This window comes from Silurus meridionalis, chromosome 27 (genome assembly GCF_014805685.1).
Source record: "Silurus meridionalis isolate SWU-2019-XX chromosome 27, ASM1480568v1, whole genome shotgun sequence".
Taxonomy (NCBI): Eukaryota; Metazoa; Chordata; class Actinopteri; order Siluriformes; family Siluridae; genus Silurus; species Silurus meridionalis.
In genome coordinates, this window is record NC_060910.1 from 15528810 (window position 1) to 15544026 (window position 15217).

Consider the following 15217-nt stretch of genomic DNA (forward strand, 5'->3'; position numbering starts at 1 on the left):
CTGATCCAACACTATCGGTGAAAAAAGCATCATTGAGCTCTCATTCTTCTCAGTTCTGGGTCGAATTACTGACACTGTCCCCTCGGCTCTGCACACGAGGTAAAAAAAAAAAAATCACTGTGGATGAAAAAATCTGCTTTCATTGTCTTGGAAGATTTTCCATCTATCACTCTTAGAACATCGCCTGATTGGGCAGACAGGGAGAGATAGCACAGTGTTTTTCCTTCCCTCCATCGATCAGCACTGGTGCTGCGTTGCGTAAGGCCGGTCCCTAGAGAGGAGGATGCTGTGTGTGCAGTAATGTGTGTGGGGTAATGAGTAAGATTTCCCTTTACTGAGTGTGTGTGTGCGTGTGTGTGTGCGTGCAGGACAGGGTTGTTGTCAGAGGTGGGAAGTAATCAAGTAGATTTTTCTGGAATCAGTACATCACTAATTTATTTTTCAAACGGCGTACCACAGACATAGGCTAGTTTACAAAGCTCAGCAATTAGCAAGGCAGAAGACAATTAGATGTTTAGCTAACGTAGATGAGACGGAGGGTGTCGGTGATGTAAACATGCCTGAGATCAGAGACGTTCCTGATCACCTGATCATCATCTTCTTTTCCCTGCTGTATATGGTGGATGTTCAGCCTTGATACATTAATTCGATATCAAAATTTTACGTCCTTTTGTATTATGATATTAATATGATCTGAGGTCCAGTTACCAGCAAGACACTAAAACAGTGAAGGAGAGAAGGATGTGTGTACTTTTGCAATCTCTGGCTGTTGTGTTAGTCATGAGTCGCTTTACTGAATTCCAGCAGGCTGGGCTAATCTGAATCTCCAGTCCACACACACACACACACACACACACACACACACACACACACACACACACACACAATCACAGAAACCCAATAACGTGTAGATGCTGTCCAGACTCTTTCAAGTGACATCTGAGGATTGAACTTACTGACTTCAATGATGTCATTGTTTGTTACTAAAAGTCTGTAATACAGCACTTAGCTATCCATATTGCCATACAACAACACATTAGCTTTGCCAATTAGCCTTGTGATTTAGCAAAACACAGGACTGGATTGACCACACTGGTGCGTTCTCTGGCTAATATATTTACCAGTTTGATATGTGTCTATTTTGAACATCCCGTTCCACATTTAGTCCCATTTTTCACTTTTCTGGGAAGATGTTCCACTGGATTTAGGTGTGTGTTTGTGGAGATTTGTGCTTGATAAATAGAAAACTGTCAACATTTCAGAATGTTGTTATTCTGGCTTGTATTTACACTTTATGGACAAAAGTTATTTTTCAGCCATATTTGGTTCTTTTCCAAATTCCTACCACAAAGTTAAATAAACACAAGGAGATCCAAACCTCATCCAGCATGACAATGCATGTGCATGTGAAGATATATAGGTTGGAGTGGAAGATCTCCTGCTATAGAGTTCTGACCTCAACTTTATTGAACACCTTTGGGATACATTTTTTATGTCAACTGACGCCCTCATGCCTCCAAAATCTAGATCATCTTCCCAGAAGAGTGGGGCTTCTTATAACAGCAAATAAATGTGGACTAAATGTGGAAAGTACTGGCACTATTATAGCATATTTCTTTTTGGTTTGGAACGGATTCTGATTTAAAAGCGACACCTGAAAGGTGATCTGTAGCGCTCACGCTCTCTCGAACGCTGCGATCCTGTCAGAACTCGCGTGCTGAGTGTCTGCCCTTAGGTTACAACAAGCAAGGAACGCTCATGGTAAACAAGAGCAGTCATAGTTCCTCATTCACATATATGAAAATCAATAGAAAATAGTCTATATATTGACTACTTTCCATACTATATATATAGTACAGAAAAGCAGTCTCTGGATTATGAAGAATCTCTGTGTCTCTCTCTCTCTCTCTCCTCTCTTTCATACACACACTTTCACCCCAGATCTGTCATGCAAAACCTTATAGGCCTTGTGTTGCCTTTCCTGCAGTCCTCTCCGTTCTGTTATGTCTTCCAGTCCTTCTCCGTCTTCTCGTAACTCCCTTCCCAAATTGCATATTCCTGTACGATCTACAGAAATAAAACTCTTTTCTATAGGAGCCTGTTTTGTTTCTCTAATCATACAAAAGTCAACAAGCATTTACAAATACGGTTTTTCGTTCTAAAACGCAAGATTTTTTTTTCCTGAACCTTCAATCTGTTTGCAGATTACGCCGAATGCTATCAGCAGGTACTGTACACGTGCTTCATGTTTTCCTTCATCTCTCTCTCCACTCTGTTTCCCTTCAGTGCGTGAAATCAACTTGATATCTCAATTAATATCTCCATGTGTGTGAGTGTGAGTGTGTGTATGCAGCAGGACAGAGCTTTCACCTCTGCAAGCAAATAAGGTGAGCTTTTCTATTCAGTACTGGAAATCTCCTCCCATGTCTTTGTGTCTAAATAGGATTTACTAGCACCTGTAGTCTGGAGACGAAAAGCAGGAGCTGGGCATCTCTTGTCCTCATTTTTCTTTTTTTTTCTTTTCGTCTGGGTGAATTCGAGCTTGGGAGCGTGCTTGATTTTTGTATTTTTTTTTTCTCTCCGCATGCTCTTCTCTTTGTGCGTGCTACGGTAAATCCAGGAAGTCTGTGTTTTTGGACTACTATTGGATTTTCTTTGCATTGCCAGATCAGCACTTAGTGTTCCACACACACACACACACACACATGGCCCACCTCAGGCTTAAGGGGTGGAGATTCCAGCAGTCAGTCAGGCTGAGGAAAGCGAAGCAGGTTTATCTTCCTGTCGTGCTATCTGCAGAGAGAGAGAGGGAGGGAGGGAGGAAGGAGTGACAACACATTCCCAGCCTACAAGGAACTTGCTCAAGCAGGAGAGCATTCATTCTGCCAGGATCCACTCGTCCACTCTCACACATACACTCTCTCTTCTCTCAGACACACTCACACACACACACACACACACACACTGTCTTTGTTGCTCGTATCCGTCTCTCTCGCTGTGTTGTGGGCCGTGTGTTTGGAGCTGCGGCGGTCCAGCAGGATGCACCTGCCGCTGGACTGGCACCGCCGGCTGACGCTGAGCACCATGCTGCCCTACTTCGTGGAGAACGCTGTGCTCACGCAGCACGAGATCTACCGCATGTGAGTCTACAGACACTCGAGGGACCATATGGAGCTCCTTCCTTTCATAGGATTTTCTTCTTAGACCATAAGATTTTAGTGTGTTTTGCGCTTCTTTTCGAACCTCCAGTTTTAAATTTAGTCCTCATTTCCACTTAGAATAACCCCCACTGTCCGGGGAAGATGTTTTAGACTTTCGAGTGTGCTCGTGGAGATTCGTGCTCATTCGTCCACTCGGTAAACTCAGCATGAAAGATTTATCTCGATGGTGTTTAATAGGGATCAGAACTCTATAGCAAGAGATCTTCCATTTCAACCCATGTAAAGCATATCTTCATGGTGTTGGATTGTTGGCACCCGCATCCATTCTATACAATTGCGTGCCTCCAACTGTGTGGTAACTGTTTGGTGAAGAACTGGAAATGGCTGGAAAAGCCAGGTGTCCTAATACGTATGTCCGAATAGTGTAGATGAAAGTGTGTAGCTACTCGTTGCTTTACACGAGCAATTACATCCACTATAGACTAGTTTTTTAGGGTGGTTCTGGCAAATCCATTAATCTTATTCCACCGTTTTGGACTAAGATCAAGTGTATATCATGAAATGTAACAGTTAATTAATAAGATGCGATACAGAAAATTGCTTTAATTAAAAATGTTTGGAACAGCACAAGCCTCTAATCAGTGCACTTGTTAAACTAAAAGCCTAAACTACAGAGAGTTGAAGGTTCACCAACAATACAGTTCCAAACAAAGTCGGGTGTTTTTAACGTCAGCCAGTTTTAGTTCTTTCGTTGTGTTCCGTATTGTTGACTCTAGTCAGATCAATCAGTTGACCTCTAGTTGAGAGCGACCAATTTTAAGCTGTGTAAAGAAACATTTTATTTAATCCCCGGCCACAAAGTTTTTCACAAATTGAAATTAATGTTTAGGAGGCCTGTGGGTCTTCAGTGCTCAGTGCTCGCTGATATGAATTGCTCTCGGAAATTGCTCCACGTTTTACGTTGTGCCGTGCCGGATCGAATGATTGCGTGCAGATCTTTTTTTTTTTATCAAAAACATGGGTTTACATACAACATACAAAACATCGGCGCACACTGCGAGGAAAGTGTTTCAGAGCGGGGCGTGCTTTGTGAGCGAGAATGAGGGCATTGTGAGTATCAAAAAGCGCTTATTGTGCACAGACTTTAATTGCTGCAATTGTGCGGTCTTGATACGGGAGGGGTGAGGGGGGACAGGGATTTGGATTTACAGGACGTCTGGTAAAAGGTGGGTGATGGTGGGCGTGGCAAGATAATTGACTTGCAGTATCACTTGCGTAATGAAAGTTGTGAAACAGGGTTCCCTTAGCAAAGTCACAGGAAAGCCTCAGCTCAGGTACCTGTAAAAGCTTTTTGGTACAAGTGTCAGCAAGCACACACACACGTTTCTGTTTTGTGTTTGTGTGTGTGTGTGTGTGTGTGTGTGTGTGTGTGTGTGTGTGTGTGTGTGTGTGTGAATGTCCTGTTTATGCGCTCCAGTTGGCCCGAGTAAGGGAAAAAAAAAACGTCGTTCTTCTGTGGTTTGAATGAAATCTACGGCGCATCAGAACCATGAAGATGGATTTGGACTGTAGTTAATGTGACTCTGGACTACAATCACCATGAGCAGCTTACACTCAAGCGATCAGCCGATAATCTCAACGATGATGAAAGTTTAAATGAATGGAAATTCTGTGTCTCTCAGGTGCCCTTTTGAGTCTGGTTTCTTTCAGGGTTTCTTTTTAGATAAATTTATTATATACGTAGGTTTTTGTATATAGTACAATTCGCCGGTAAATTGAGAAGTCGCCTCGGGTATTTTTGTGAGAACGAGTGTGAGCGTTAGAAAGCAATTTACATCGGAATCGACCAAAGTGCGATATAATCCAGTGTGTGTTTCGCATTGTTGTTGTTGTTGACTCACAAGGTCAAATACTATGTTAAGAGAAATTAACAATAATGAGTATTATTATCCATGTTTCGGTCCTCAATTTGGGCATGTCAGTTCCTGCAAGCTAGGTCTTTCTGATTTTAAGACGATTAAGGGTGATGGTTTGTACAGTAAGCACTTTCTTAATGACTTGTTTAGCCAGCAAATAGCTGCTATCGAACAAATGGATTAAAAAAACAAACAAAAGAAGTTTATAGGCAGTAAACTTTTACATTCCAACATCGTAACTTTTTATATCTGTAAAACTGCTTTGAGGCGATGTTGTCCCATCACACATTGTTAAAAGCGCTGGACAAATACACCTGGATTGAATTGAATTAAATTGAATCAGTGCTATCGGCCCTCTTTCTCATACAAGAGCTCAGAAGAGAGCCTGATTCGCTGTGATCGACAGGTCAAAGGGAACAGAGCATCTCTCCCATTCAAAGACAGTTTTGCTTTCAGCTTCTGGTCATCTCTTGATGAAGGCTTTTCCTGCTCCTCATATTTCTACCCAATCATTTTTGCCAAGGTGGTTTTAGCTCCGCCCCATTCTCAGGAGTGTTTTCTAGTCTTTGGTCTCCAAACAGATTAATTTCCTTTTCCGGTCTGGACTCGGTGCCTTAGTGGACCTCATACGATTTTTCTGTTACTTCCAGTGCAACGAACTTCCTATAAGAACGCCCGGGTGACGACGTGCTGCATGGCACACGTCGCCTCGTTTTGCCTCGCCTCGAGTCACAATGACTGTGCAGTATCGTCCACAGAGACCAACCTGAGCATGCAAACATGATCGTATGGAAAACAACAGATTCTCATCCTGTGAGACCCAAAACAGTTTCAGCATCACAATGCTGCTGTGAACAAATAACAAGATCCATGAAGATATGCTTTCCATGGGTCGGAGGGGACGATGTTCTTTTAAAGAGCTCTGCCCTCAACCCTATTAAACACCTATGGAATGAATGTGAATGCACCCCAACAACCTCACCTACTCCAGTACATGACTTTACTAACACCCTTGTGGCTGAATGAGTCTCACAGAAATCTCCACACAGACACTCCAAAATCTACAACATCCTTCTACAAGAGTGAAGGTTTTCCAAAAGTGTTTAATAGGGTTGAGGGCAGAGCTCTATGAAAGAACATCATCCCCTCCAACCCATGGAAAGCATATCTTCATGGATCTTGTTATACAAGGATCTGGGGACTGAATGTTGAATGGGATGTTCGAAAAGAAGCACAGATCAATCTTATAACGCTTATGCTGTTCTAAGAAATGATCTTGTGAACTTTTGTCAATGGGATGCATGACTATCACGTGAGCAGAACATCAGAGCGAACAATAGTGGCTGCAATTTCTTCCTGATGCTGTAGTTCCCCCTTTTCTCCCCCAGCTGTGGTCGTGACCCTTTGCTGAGTCACGCTGTTCCATTTTTTACACCATTGTCTCTCTCTGACTTGACCGCACTGGACGACCTGAGAAAAAAGCAGCACAGAGACGAAAAGACCCGACAGAAGCTGCTTTGTCCAAAGAATTGTGTCAAACCCTCCTCCTCCTCCTCCTCATCCTCTTGTTCCTCCTTCTCTCCCTTTATCTCTCTCTCATTCCGTTTTTGTCTCTCAATCTCTTTCCTCCAGCTCTGAAGACACAAACTTGAGCAAAGTTGGCGGATTACAGGCGCTTTTGTCTCTTTCCTTTTGTTCCTTCTCCCATTTCAACTCCCTCTTTCCTTTTCACGCATAGCATTCGCGTGACGTTTCTCTGAGAACGCCGTCGCTATGCGAGGAGCGACGAAGGGAAGGGGGAAAAAACGAGGCAGAAAATGAACAAGAGTGACAAGAAAGCACACCACACAGATAGGAAGAGAGGGCGCAAATGACAAGCCGAACAGATTGTGCTCGCAGCCAAGGGTGTTATTATCCGAACGGTTTTGATGAGAGGTGCCATTGTTTACCGATCACGACGACGAAGATGTACGAAGATGTACGAAGTCCTGCCAGACTTTCCTCAGTGCAGACGTTGCATTTAAAGAGCGCAATCATGTGATCACGTGGGTGGTCAGACATCGAGCTTGTTGATTCCCAAACCTTTTTGATATGGACATTCATTGGACAATGGAATGGACAAGCCTCGATTGCTTGACATTTGGGACATTTGGCCGACACTTTTATCTAGAACAACTTAAATTTTTCGTCTCCTATATGCAACTGAGCAGCTATGGGGTTAAGGGCCTTGTTTAGGGGCCCACGAGGGGTAAATTGGTGTGGCTGGGATTTGTACACATGACTTTTTGGATCCAACGTCCAATGCCTTAATCAATGACATCTGTACATAAAACAAATACAACTTGAATGGTCCAATGTTTGTGGCTTAGCTTGATATGTTTTATATCTTGTCATGAGCAAATTGAAAACTGTTGAACTTGCACTATATTGCCAAAAGTTAAATTGGTATGTGCTTCTTTTTGAACATCCCATTCTACATTTAGTCCCCTTTCACTGTTAGAATAACCTCCACTCCTCTGGGAAGATGCTCCACTAGAATCTCCGCATTTAGACAATTAGCAGTCAGGAAATGATGTAGCTGAGGTCAGGTTATAATTCATCCCAAAGGTGCTCAATATGGTTGAGGTTAGAGTTCTATAGCAGGATATCGTCTACTCCAAACCCCATGTAAAGCATATCTTCATGGAGCTGGCTTTGTGCCCCTTTGTGTCATGCTGGAACAGGTTTGGATCTCCAAGTTCAAGTGAAGGGAAAATTTCTTGCTAGCGCATCCAAATACGTCCTAAACATTTGTGTGCCTCCAACTATGAGGTAGCAGTTTGGGGAAGAGATCTCAACCTTCATTAAGCCATGTATAAATTAGTGCTTTCCCTTCACATACTAACATACCAAGATGGCCTCCTCACATGTTACAGGTTAAACCCTCAGCTATAGCCAAATTAATCAACGTCTCACTTCAAGACGCAGGGATTTGCATCACGCCAGATTGTGCTTGATATCCAGCCTGCTTTACAAGCACTAATTAAACCTAATATTTGGTCTTTCAGCGCTGACTCAGTCCTGGATTTCCCCTTTTTCTTTTTATAGCTCGATAGACCATTTTTAAGCACTAAAATTGGTGTGACTTTTCCAAGCTTTTTGTTTGTTCTGCGAAGAAGACTGAGGCAAAATAGTGTCAAAGTGTCACTTGGATTCAAAGGAATAGTGTCACTTGGATTCGTAACGTTTCTGTTTGTGTGTGTTTTTGTCGCAGTCTAAGCGAGAGCTTCTTGATGGTGAAGGGAGCTGCGTTGTTCCTGCAGCAGGGCAGCAGTGCACAGGGTCCGAGGACTCAGTCCCACCACAAACATGCAGGTGAGAACATGCATACACACACCACAAGGTGCTAAACACTTCCCGTCCAATCGGAATCGAGAATTCAACATCCAAATAACGTGAACGTATTCATGAACGTGCAAATGAAATGGAAATAAAGTTTTTGCTTGAGCACAGAATAGCTGCACAGCCTACACACACACACACACACACACACACACACACACACACACACACACACACACACACACACACACATATATTTAGACATGCTAGCAGACTGAAAATAGACCTGGACTACAATGCGAATATGAATTAGTAATGAAAGAATCAGTAACTCATCTGAAAGCATAGTTTCCACTAAGTATATACGCTACTGGAGCAAAGGTATTGGGACACCAGGCTTTCCCAGCAATATGAGGTTCTTCTCCAAAGTTGGAGACACACAACTCTATATGATGTCTTTAGATGCGGAAGAAAGAAATCTTCCCTTCATTTGAAGTACCCAAACCTGATCCAGCATGACAATGCCCTAGTGCACAAAGCCAGCTCCATGAAGATGCCTTACGTTAATTGGAGTGGAAGATCTCCTGGTCATAGAGCTGTGACCCCAACTCTACTAGGATGAATTACATCAGTACCTGATTAAATACACACTCCAAACTATAGAACATCTTCCCAGGAGAATGGAGGTTAATATTACTGCAAATTGGGACTATATGTGGAATGAGATGTTAAAAAAAAAAAACACGGTCAGGCATCCACAAACATTTGTCCATATAGTGTGTAGCGAGGAGAGAGCGTTCAGAGACGTAAATTCAAAATGTTAGTCTTTTATAGTGTTGGCGTGTGTTTTTTCCCGTTAGTCTGTGTGTCTGGACTAGTTGTATGTGTGTGTGGGTCCTAAGATTGTGTGAGGACAGTAGATGCTGACCTGGAGGTCTATATTTATGATGGTCATGTATACATTGCTGGTTAAGTGCATCCATGTGCATGTATGTGTGACTTATTTGGGATTATCCATTTAATTCCAAAGTTTATTTTCAGTCTGTAGATTCATGACTTAAGATTCACAAGAACACTCTAAAATTGGCTCTGATGTCTCTCCACTGCGTTCTATAAAATGTTTGGAGGTTAAAATGGCATGCCAAAAAAAGATCACTGTATCACCATGGCAGTGCATTGTGGGTAAATAAGCCTCGCAGCACTTTTTTCTGAATTTCCTCGAAGACGTTTTTGTCCTTTATGTCCCCTACCTGATCTAAAGGTCGTCTCTCTGTGTAACGTGTCGTCCAGTCGAAAGCCCGAGACGCAAACATAATGCTCGTTCTATTTTTAGAGAGGAAGACGAGGGAAATGGGGACGAGGGGCAGAAATAGAAGAAGTTGGATGGCAATCTGTTTTTACGTGCGGGACATAGTTACAATCGGGGTTTCCTTCAGGAATGTATTAAATGGTGGACCACAAGTTTGTTCGCACTATGAGCACATTTAATTATTATTATTATTAAACCTAAAAAACATACACAACAATGCCAGGGGTATAAAAAAGAAACTAAAGTTAGAGCAGTGTCCTTGTCCTGGAAATACGATTCGTTTTGCGAATGCATGGAAACGATAAAGAACCCATAGCACTAGCGTTAGCTGCTAACCAGGAAGTGGGTACTCTATTTTTAGAAAAATTTATATTAAATGTATAAAACACACACACACACACACACACACACACACACACACACACTTACATACACTTCTTTATTACCCAAACGTGGTCCAACAAATATTAACTATTTAATTACATTTTCCATGTATTTGAATTGATTTAACAAATTTAATTTGTGCCATTTAATTAATTACTTAGTTTAATCTATATAATAAAATTTGTATTGCATTATTTAGATTTATTCTATAAAATTATTTATAAAATATTATTTTATAATATATAGTATATAACCAAGCAGGCATTTTATTTAAAATGATTGAAAACATTTAAACTCTTCAAATGTGGATGTTGACAAATGTGATTAATAATTAACTGCGTTTATAAAAAGATTTTGCATTTCTTCCCCTTAACGAAATTGTACTTAGAAAAACGTGACCTAAAAAACAACGTACGTACCGAATTAGGAATTTTATCCCTTTATATATATATATATATATATATATATATATATATATATATATATATATATATATATATATATATATATGATAGATTTATTTATTTATTTATTTATTTAGGGCTGTCAAAATGATTGTGTTTTGAATAAAGCATTCAGAATATTCAGGTAGTCAGCTGACCTCATGTAAATCATATCTTACTATGTTACATATAATAGTGATGTAGGTGAGGAGGCCTGGGCTGAAGTCGGCATTATAATTACTCTCAAAGATGTTCAATACGTTTAAGGTCAGAGATCTGAAGAAAGAGATCTTCTTCTCCATCCCAAGTAAAGCATATCTTCATGGAGGTTTGGGTCTCCTAGGTCAAGTGAAGGCAAAAATGTAATGCTAATGAAAATGGTGTATAATGTGAAGGTCATTTTCCACATTGAAGCCAATACTGAAAACTTATTCCTTGTCATAAGATGTCCCCCTTTTTTAAATAATCACAGAGATCATAAGCTTGTTTGATTCAGATCTGCTTTATCTAATAAAAAAAAGTGTAGGTGGGTAAATAGACGAGTTGAATGGAACAGTACAGCCAATGTAAGCCACTTGAGATCTTTCTCTACAACCCATGTATTTGAAGAGTTGGAACAGATTTGAGTCTCCAAGTTCAAGTAAATGGAAAATGTCATTCCACCACATCCAAAGACCTCTTATACAGTTGTGTGTCTCCAAGTTTGTGGTAACAGTTTGGAGAAGAACCACATATGGCTGGAAAAGTCAGGTATCCCAATACTTTTGTCCATACAGTGCCTTTGTCCACCTTCTCATTTTTTCTCTCTCATTCTCTATGGTTCTAATCGACATTCCATGACATCCTCCATGCTTTAACTTCTTGTTGCTGTAGAAATGGATGCACATCCGGAAGACCACCTTAATACAGTGTAAACCTTGAATCATGTTCGAGCATGAATGAAGAATTCGCCAGAGAACAACCTGTCAACCAATCAGAAAGTGTAATTCTTCATTGAACAACCGAGTGAGAATAAAGAATTCACCAGAGAACAAGCTGTCAACCAATCAGAATGACGAATTAACCAGAGAACAACTGTTAACAAGTGAGAATAAAGAATTTTTTAGAGAACAACCCGTCGACCAATCAGAATAAAGAATTCACCAGAGAACACCTGTTGACCAGTTAGAATGAAGAATACTCCAGAGAACAACCCGTCAACCAATCAGAAAGAAGAATTCACCAGATAACAACTGTTAACCAGTTAGAATGAAGAATTCACCAGAGAACAAATGTTGGCCAGTGAGAATGAAGAATTCTCCAGAGAACAAGCCAGCGAGCATTGTGGCCTATTCATTGGTTGAGTTATATATTGATAAACAGTCTGTAAAGTATCCATTAGCCTTCCTTGAGAACAGAATACTGGCGTAGTTCGTAAAGATGATGTGCGGTATCTTCACAGTGAATGTGTGTGATGGGAGTGTGTTGGCTTTAAGTACTTGTGTGGTGTAACACTGTACATAAAGTTTAGATGCGTCCTCCAAACGCTCGCTCCATCTCGTCCTCTTTACTCATCGCCAAGTGAACCATTACTGCTTCCTGAATGTGCCGAGTCATCAGGTGATGTGTCTCAACAACATCTTTCTCTCTCTTCAATAGGAGATTTACCTCAGCACCTACAGGTTATGATCAACATCCTTCGCTCTGAGGACCGAATCAAACTGGTGAGTGTACACACACACACACACACACACACACACACACACACACACACACTCATGTCTGAATGTGTTTTATTGACTGCTGAAGGCTGTTTGCTGTTTCGTGGCGTTCATTAAGCCGATGAGATCATTGCTTGTGTGTGTGTGTGTGTGTGTGTGTGTGTGTGTGTGTGTGTTTAATGTGACACACTTTTGTGAACCTGTGCCATCTATTTATGCTTGCTTCATGAAACGTGTGTGTGTGTGTGTGTGTGTGTGTGTGTGTGTGTGTGTGTGTGTGTGTGTGTGTGTGTGTGTGTGTGTGTCTGTTTCCATGTAACATTCTTTCCAAATGAACCAGTGTAAAATTTTCATGTGTGTGTTTCAGTGTAACACTCTTTCCACATGAAGCTGTGTCAACCTTTCAACATTTCTTGAAGTGTGTGTTTCTATGTAGTGTGTGTGTGTTTTTTTTTCATGTAACACACGTTCCAGTCAACTTTTCAAACGTTTCTTGAAGTGTGTGGGTGTGTTTTTCATGTTACACACTTTCCACATACAGCTGTGTCAACTTTTTAAACGTTTCTTGAAGTGTGTGTTTCTATGTAGTGTGTGTGTGTGTGTGTGTGTGTGTGTGTGTGTGTGTGTATAAAACAGGTGTCTGTGGATATAGCTTTTGGAGATGTGGACAAAATGGTATCTTCCAAAATGGATAATGATTTGGTTTCTCACATGATTATCTAACACCTAATCGATCTTCAAAGGATCAATCAGTGCTGTTAAAATCCAAAGAGTTCTCACATAAAGTTTTAGTGTCCTAATCGAGGTGTAAATAATTCATAATGTCTTGCTGAATCTCCCGGTGTGTGAGCAACAGTGCTTACAAGTACGCAACTGCACCATCACATCGTTTATTGTCCACATATCGCTACTGGGATGTTTGATTTTTACTGACATACAGTAAGTGAATGTTTTTCATTAGTTGTGTGTGTGTGTGTGTGTGTGTGTGTGTGTCAGGCGGTGCGGTTGGAAAGCGCTTGGTCAGAACGGGTGAGGTACATGGTGGTGGTTTACACAAGCGGCAGACAGGACACGGAGGAAAACATTCTGCTGGGGATGGACTTCAGTGATAAAGACAGGTAATCACACACACACACACACACACACACACACACACACACACACACACACACACTCTACAGGTATACACTACACACTACACAAAATATATACACTAAATGGTAGTATTGGGACACCTGTGTGTAAGGTTGGTCTGTGCTTCTTTTTAAACATCCAGTTTCACAAGTAGTCCCCATTCGCTGTTATAATAAGCTGCACTCTTTTTGGAAGATGTTCCACCAGATTTTGGAGTGGAGATATGTGCTCGGTCAGCCACTTAGTAATTTCAAGTACTGATGTAGGTGAGGTGAGGTGAGGATGCCTGGGGTAAGGAAAGATTTCCTGCTCCCTGGGAACAGTTGGGAGAAGAACCACATATGGCTGGAATAATAGATAGATCGATAGATATCAAATAAATGGACAAGAAATCCATAATTAAACACTTACTCATTACCATCTGCAACCTGTTCAGAGATGCTGCTTGACCACACCCGAATATTTTTTGTCACTCTGTTCCTCAGTATTGTGTTGAGATTTTGAGATAATTGTACGACACGACTTCTAAAAAATAATAATTAATAAATAAATTGATTACAGCAGTAGATTACAAAATTAATATTTGAATGAATTGTTGATCTCAACTTTTTCTAACTCAACCAAGTCTGAAGCCTAAAAGTAGCAACAAACTAATAATGTACTACAATTTAGAAGGCATTAGCTACCCAAATAAAAAATATATCCTTGTTAGTGAAACAACTTTTGCCTTGCTAGCAAAACAACTTTACTTTTGCTAGCAAAACAACTTTTCCCTTGCTTGCAAAACAACTTCACATTTGCTAGCAAAACAAATTTTTCCTTAATAGTGAAACAACTTCACTTTTGCTAGCAAGACAATGTTTTCCTTGCTAGCAAAACAACTTTTCCCTTGCTTGCAAAACAACTTCACTTTTGCTAGCGAAACAACTTTTTCCTTGCTAGCAAAAGAACTTTTCTCTCACTAGAAAAAAAAAAAACAGTACCAGTGCTAGAAAATTTTTTTTTACCCTTGCTAGCAAAACAACATTACCCTCGCTAGCAAAACAACTTTCACCTCACTAGCAGATCTCGAAGCCCCACATCTCAGATAAGGTGTATCTTAGGGTCTGACTGAAATCCGTATGTTAAACCTGGTGGGTAGAGGTTGGATTTGTTTTGCTGCTAGTTCCTCAGAAATATCGTAGATAGTGTAAAGGCACTCAGACTCTGAGTCAGCGCGATGAGCCGCTTGAGGCAACGACACGAAACAGCTGCAATAACACATCAGTACCAAAACTTTACATGATTCACTGTCCTGAGTGAAGAGAAGCATAAGAGGAATGAGTGCAGCTCTTTTGGACCGGTTTCCTCAAATGTAACACTAATTTATTCAGCATTCCAGTTTTTGTCTTGAAGACGTCAACATGAGTGAGTCAAAGATATAGTGCTTCACCAGGACATGTTGGAAGTAAAATTAGTTTTTTAATTTAGCTATAATGCTAATGTAGCAAGTAAGCCCCTAGCACATGCTATTAAAGGTGACTAATCGTTTTTTTTTTGTTTGTTTGTTTGTTTTTTTATTGCATAGCATCTGCGCCATCTATACTCTATACTATACAACATATACTGGATAGAAAAATATCAAAACACTTCAATCCCTTCACATTAGAACTTCACATCTTCCCCTCAGAGTCACATGTTGGCTTTGCACAGAACCAAATGTTTCCCAACCATGGTTGATTATTATTATTATATCCATTTATATACAGTATATTAATATATAAATGTAGAGATATTCGTTGTAATACATTGGATGAATAAATGTGATGACGTTCTAATGGTTACTAATGACGTTCTAATGTAAAAAAGT

The 15217-nt window shown here is 40.6% G+C and overlaps 1 protein-coding gene across 2 annotated transcripts in view; it reads left to right on the forward strand.

Moving 5' to 3' along the window:
* The window catches only part of ssh1a (slingshot protein phosphatase 1a), a 41414-nt gene that overhangs the window by 14358 nt on the left and 11839 nt on the right, over positions 1-15217 (forward strand). Inside the window, exons 1-4 of one of the 2 annotated variants that reach the window (XM_046841673.1) lie at positions 2340-3140; positions 8331-8431; positions 12173-12237; positions 13231-13352. In XM_046841673.1, coding sequence (XP_046697629.1) covers positions 3040-3140; positions 8331-8431; positions 12173-12237; positions 13231-13352 — 389 coding nt within the window. In that variant the 5' untranslated portion in view covers positions 2340-3039. Of the gene's footprint in view, positions 1-2339; positions 3141-8330; positions 8432-12172; positions 12238-13230; positions 13353-15217 lie in introns of those variants that run through there. The other variant, XM_046841672.1, reaches the window with a different exon arrangement.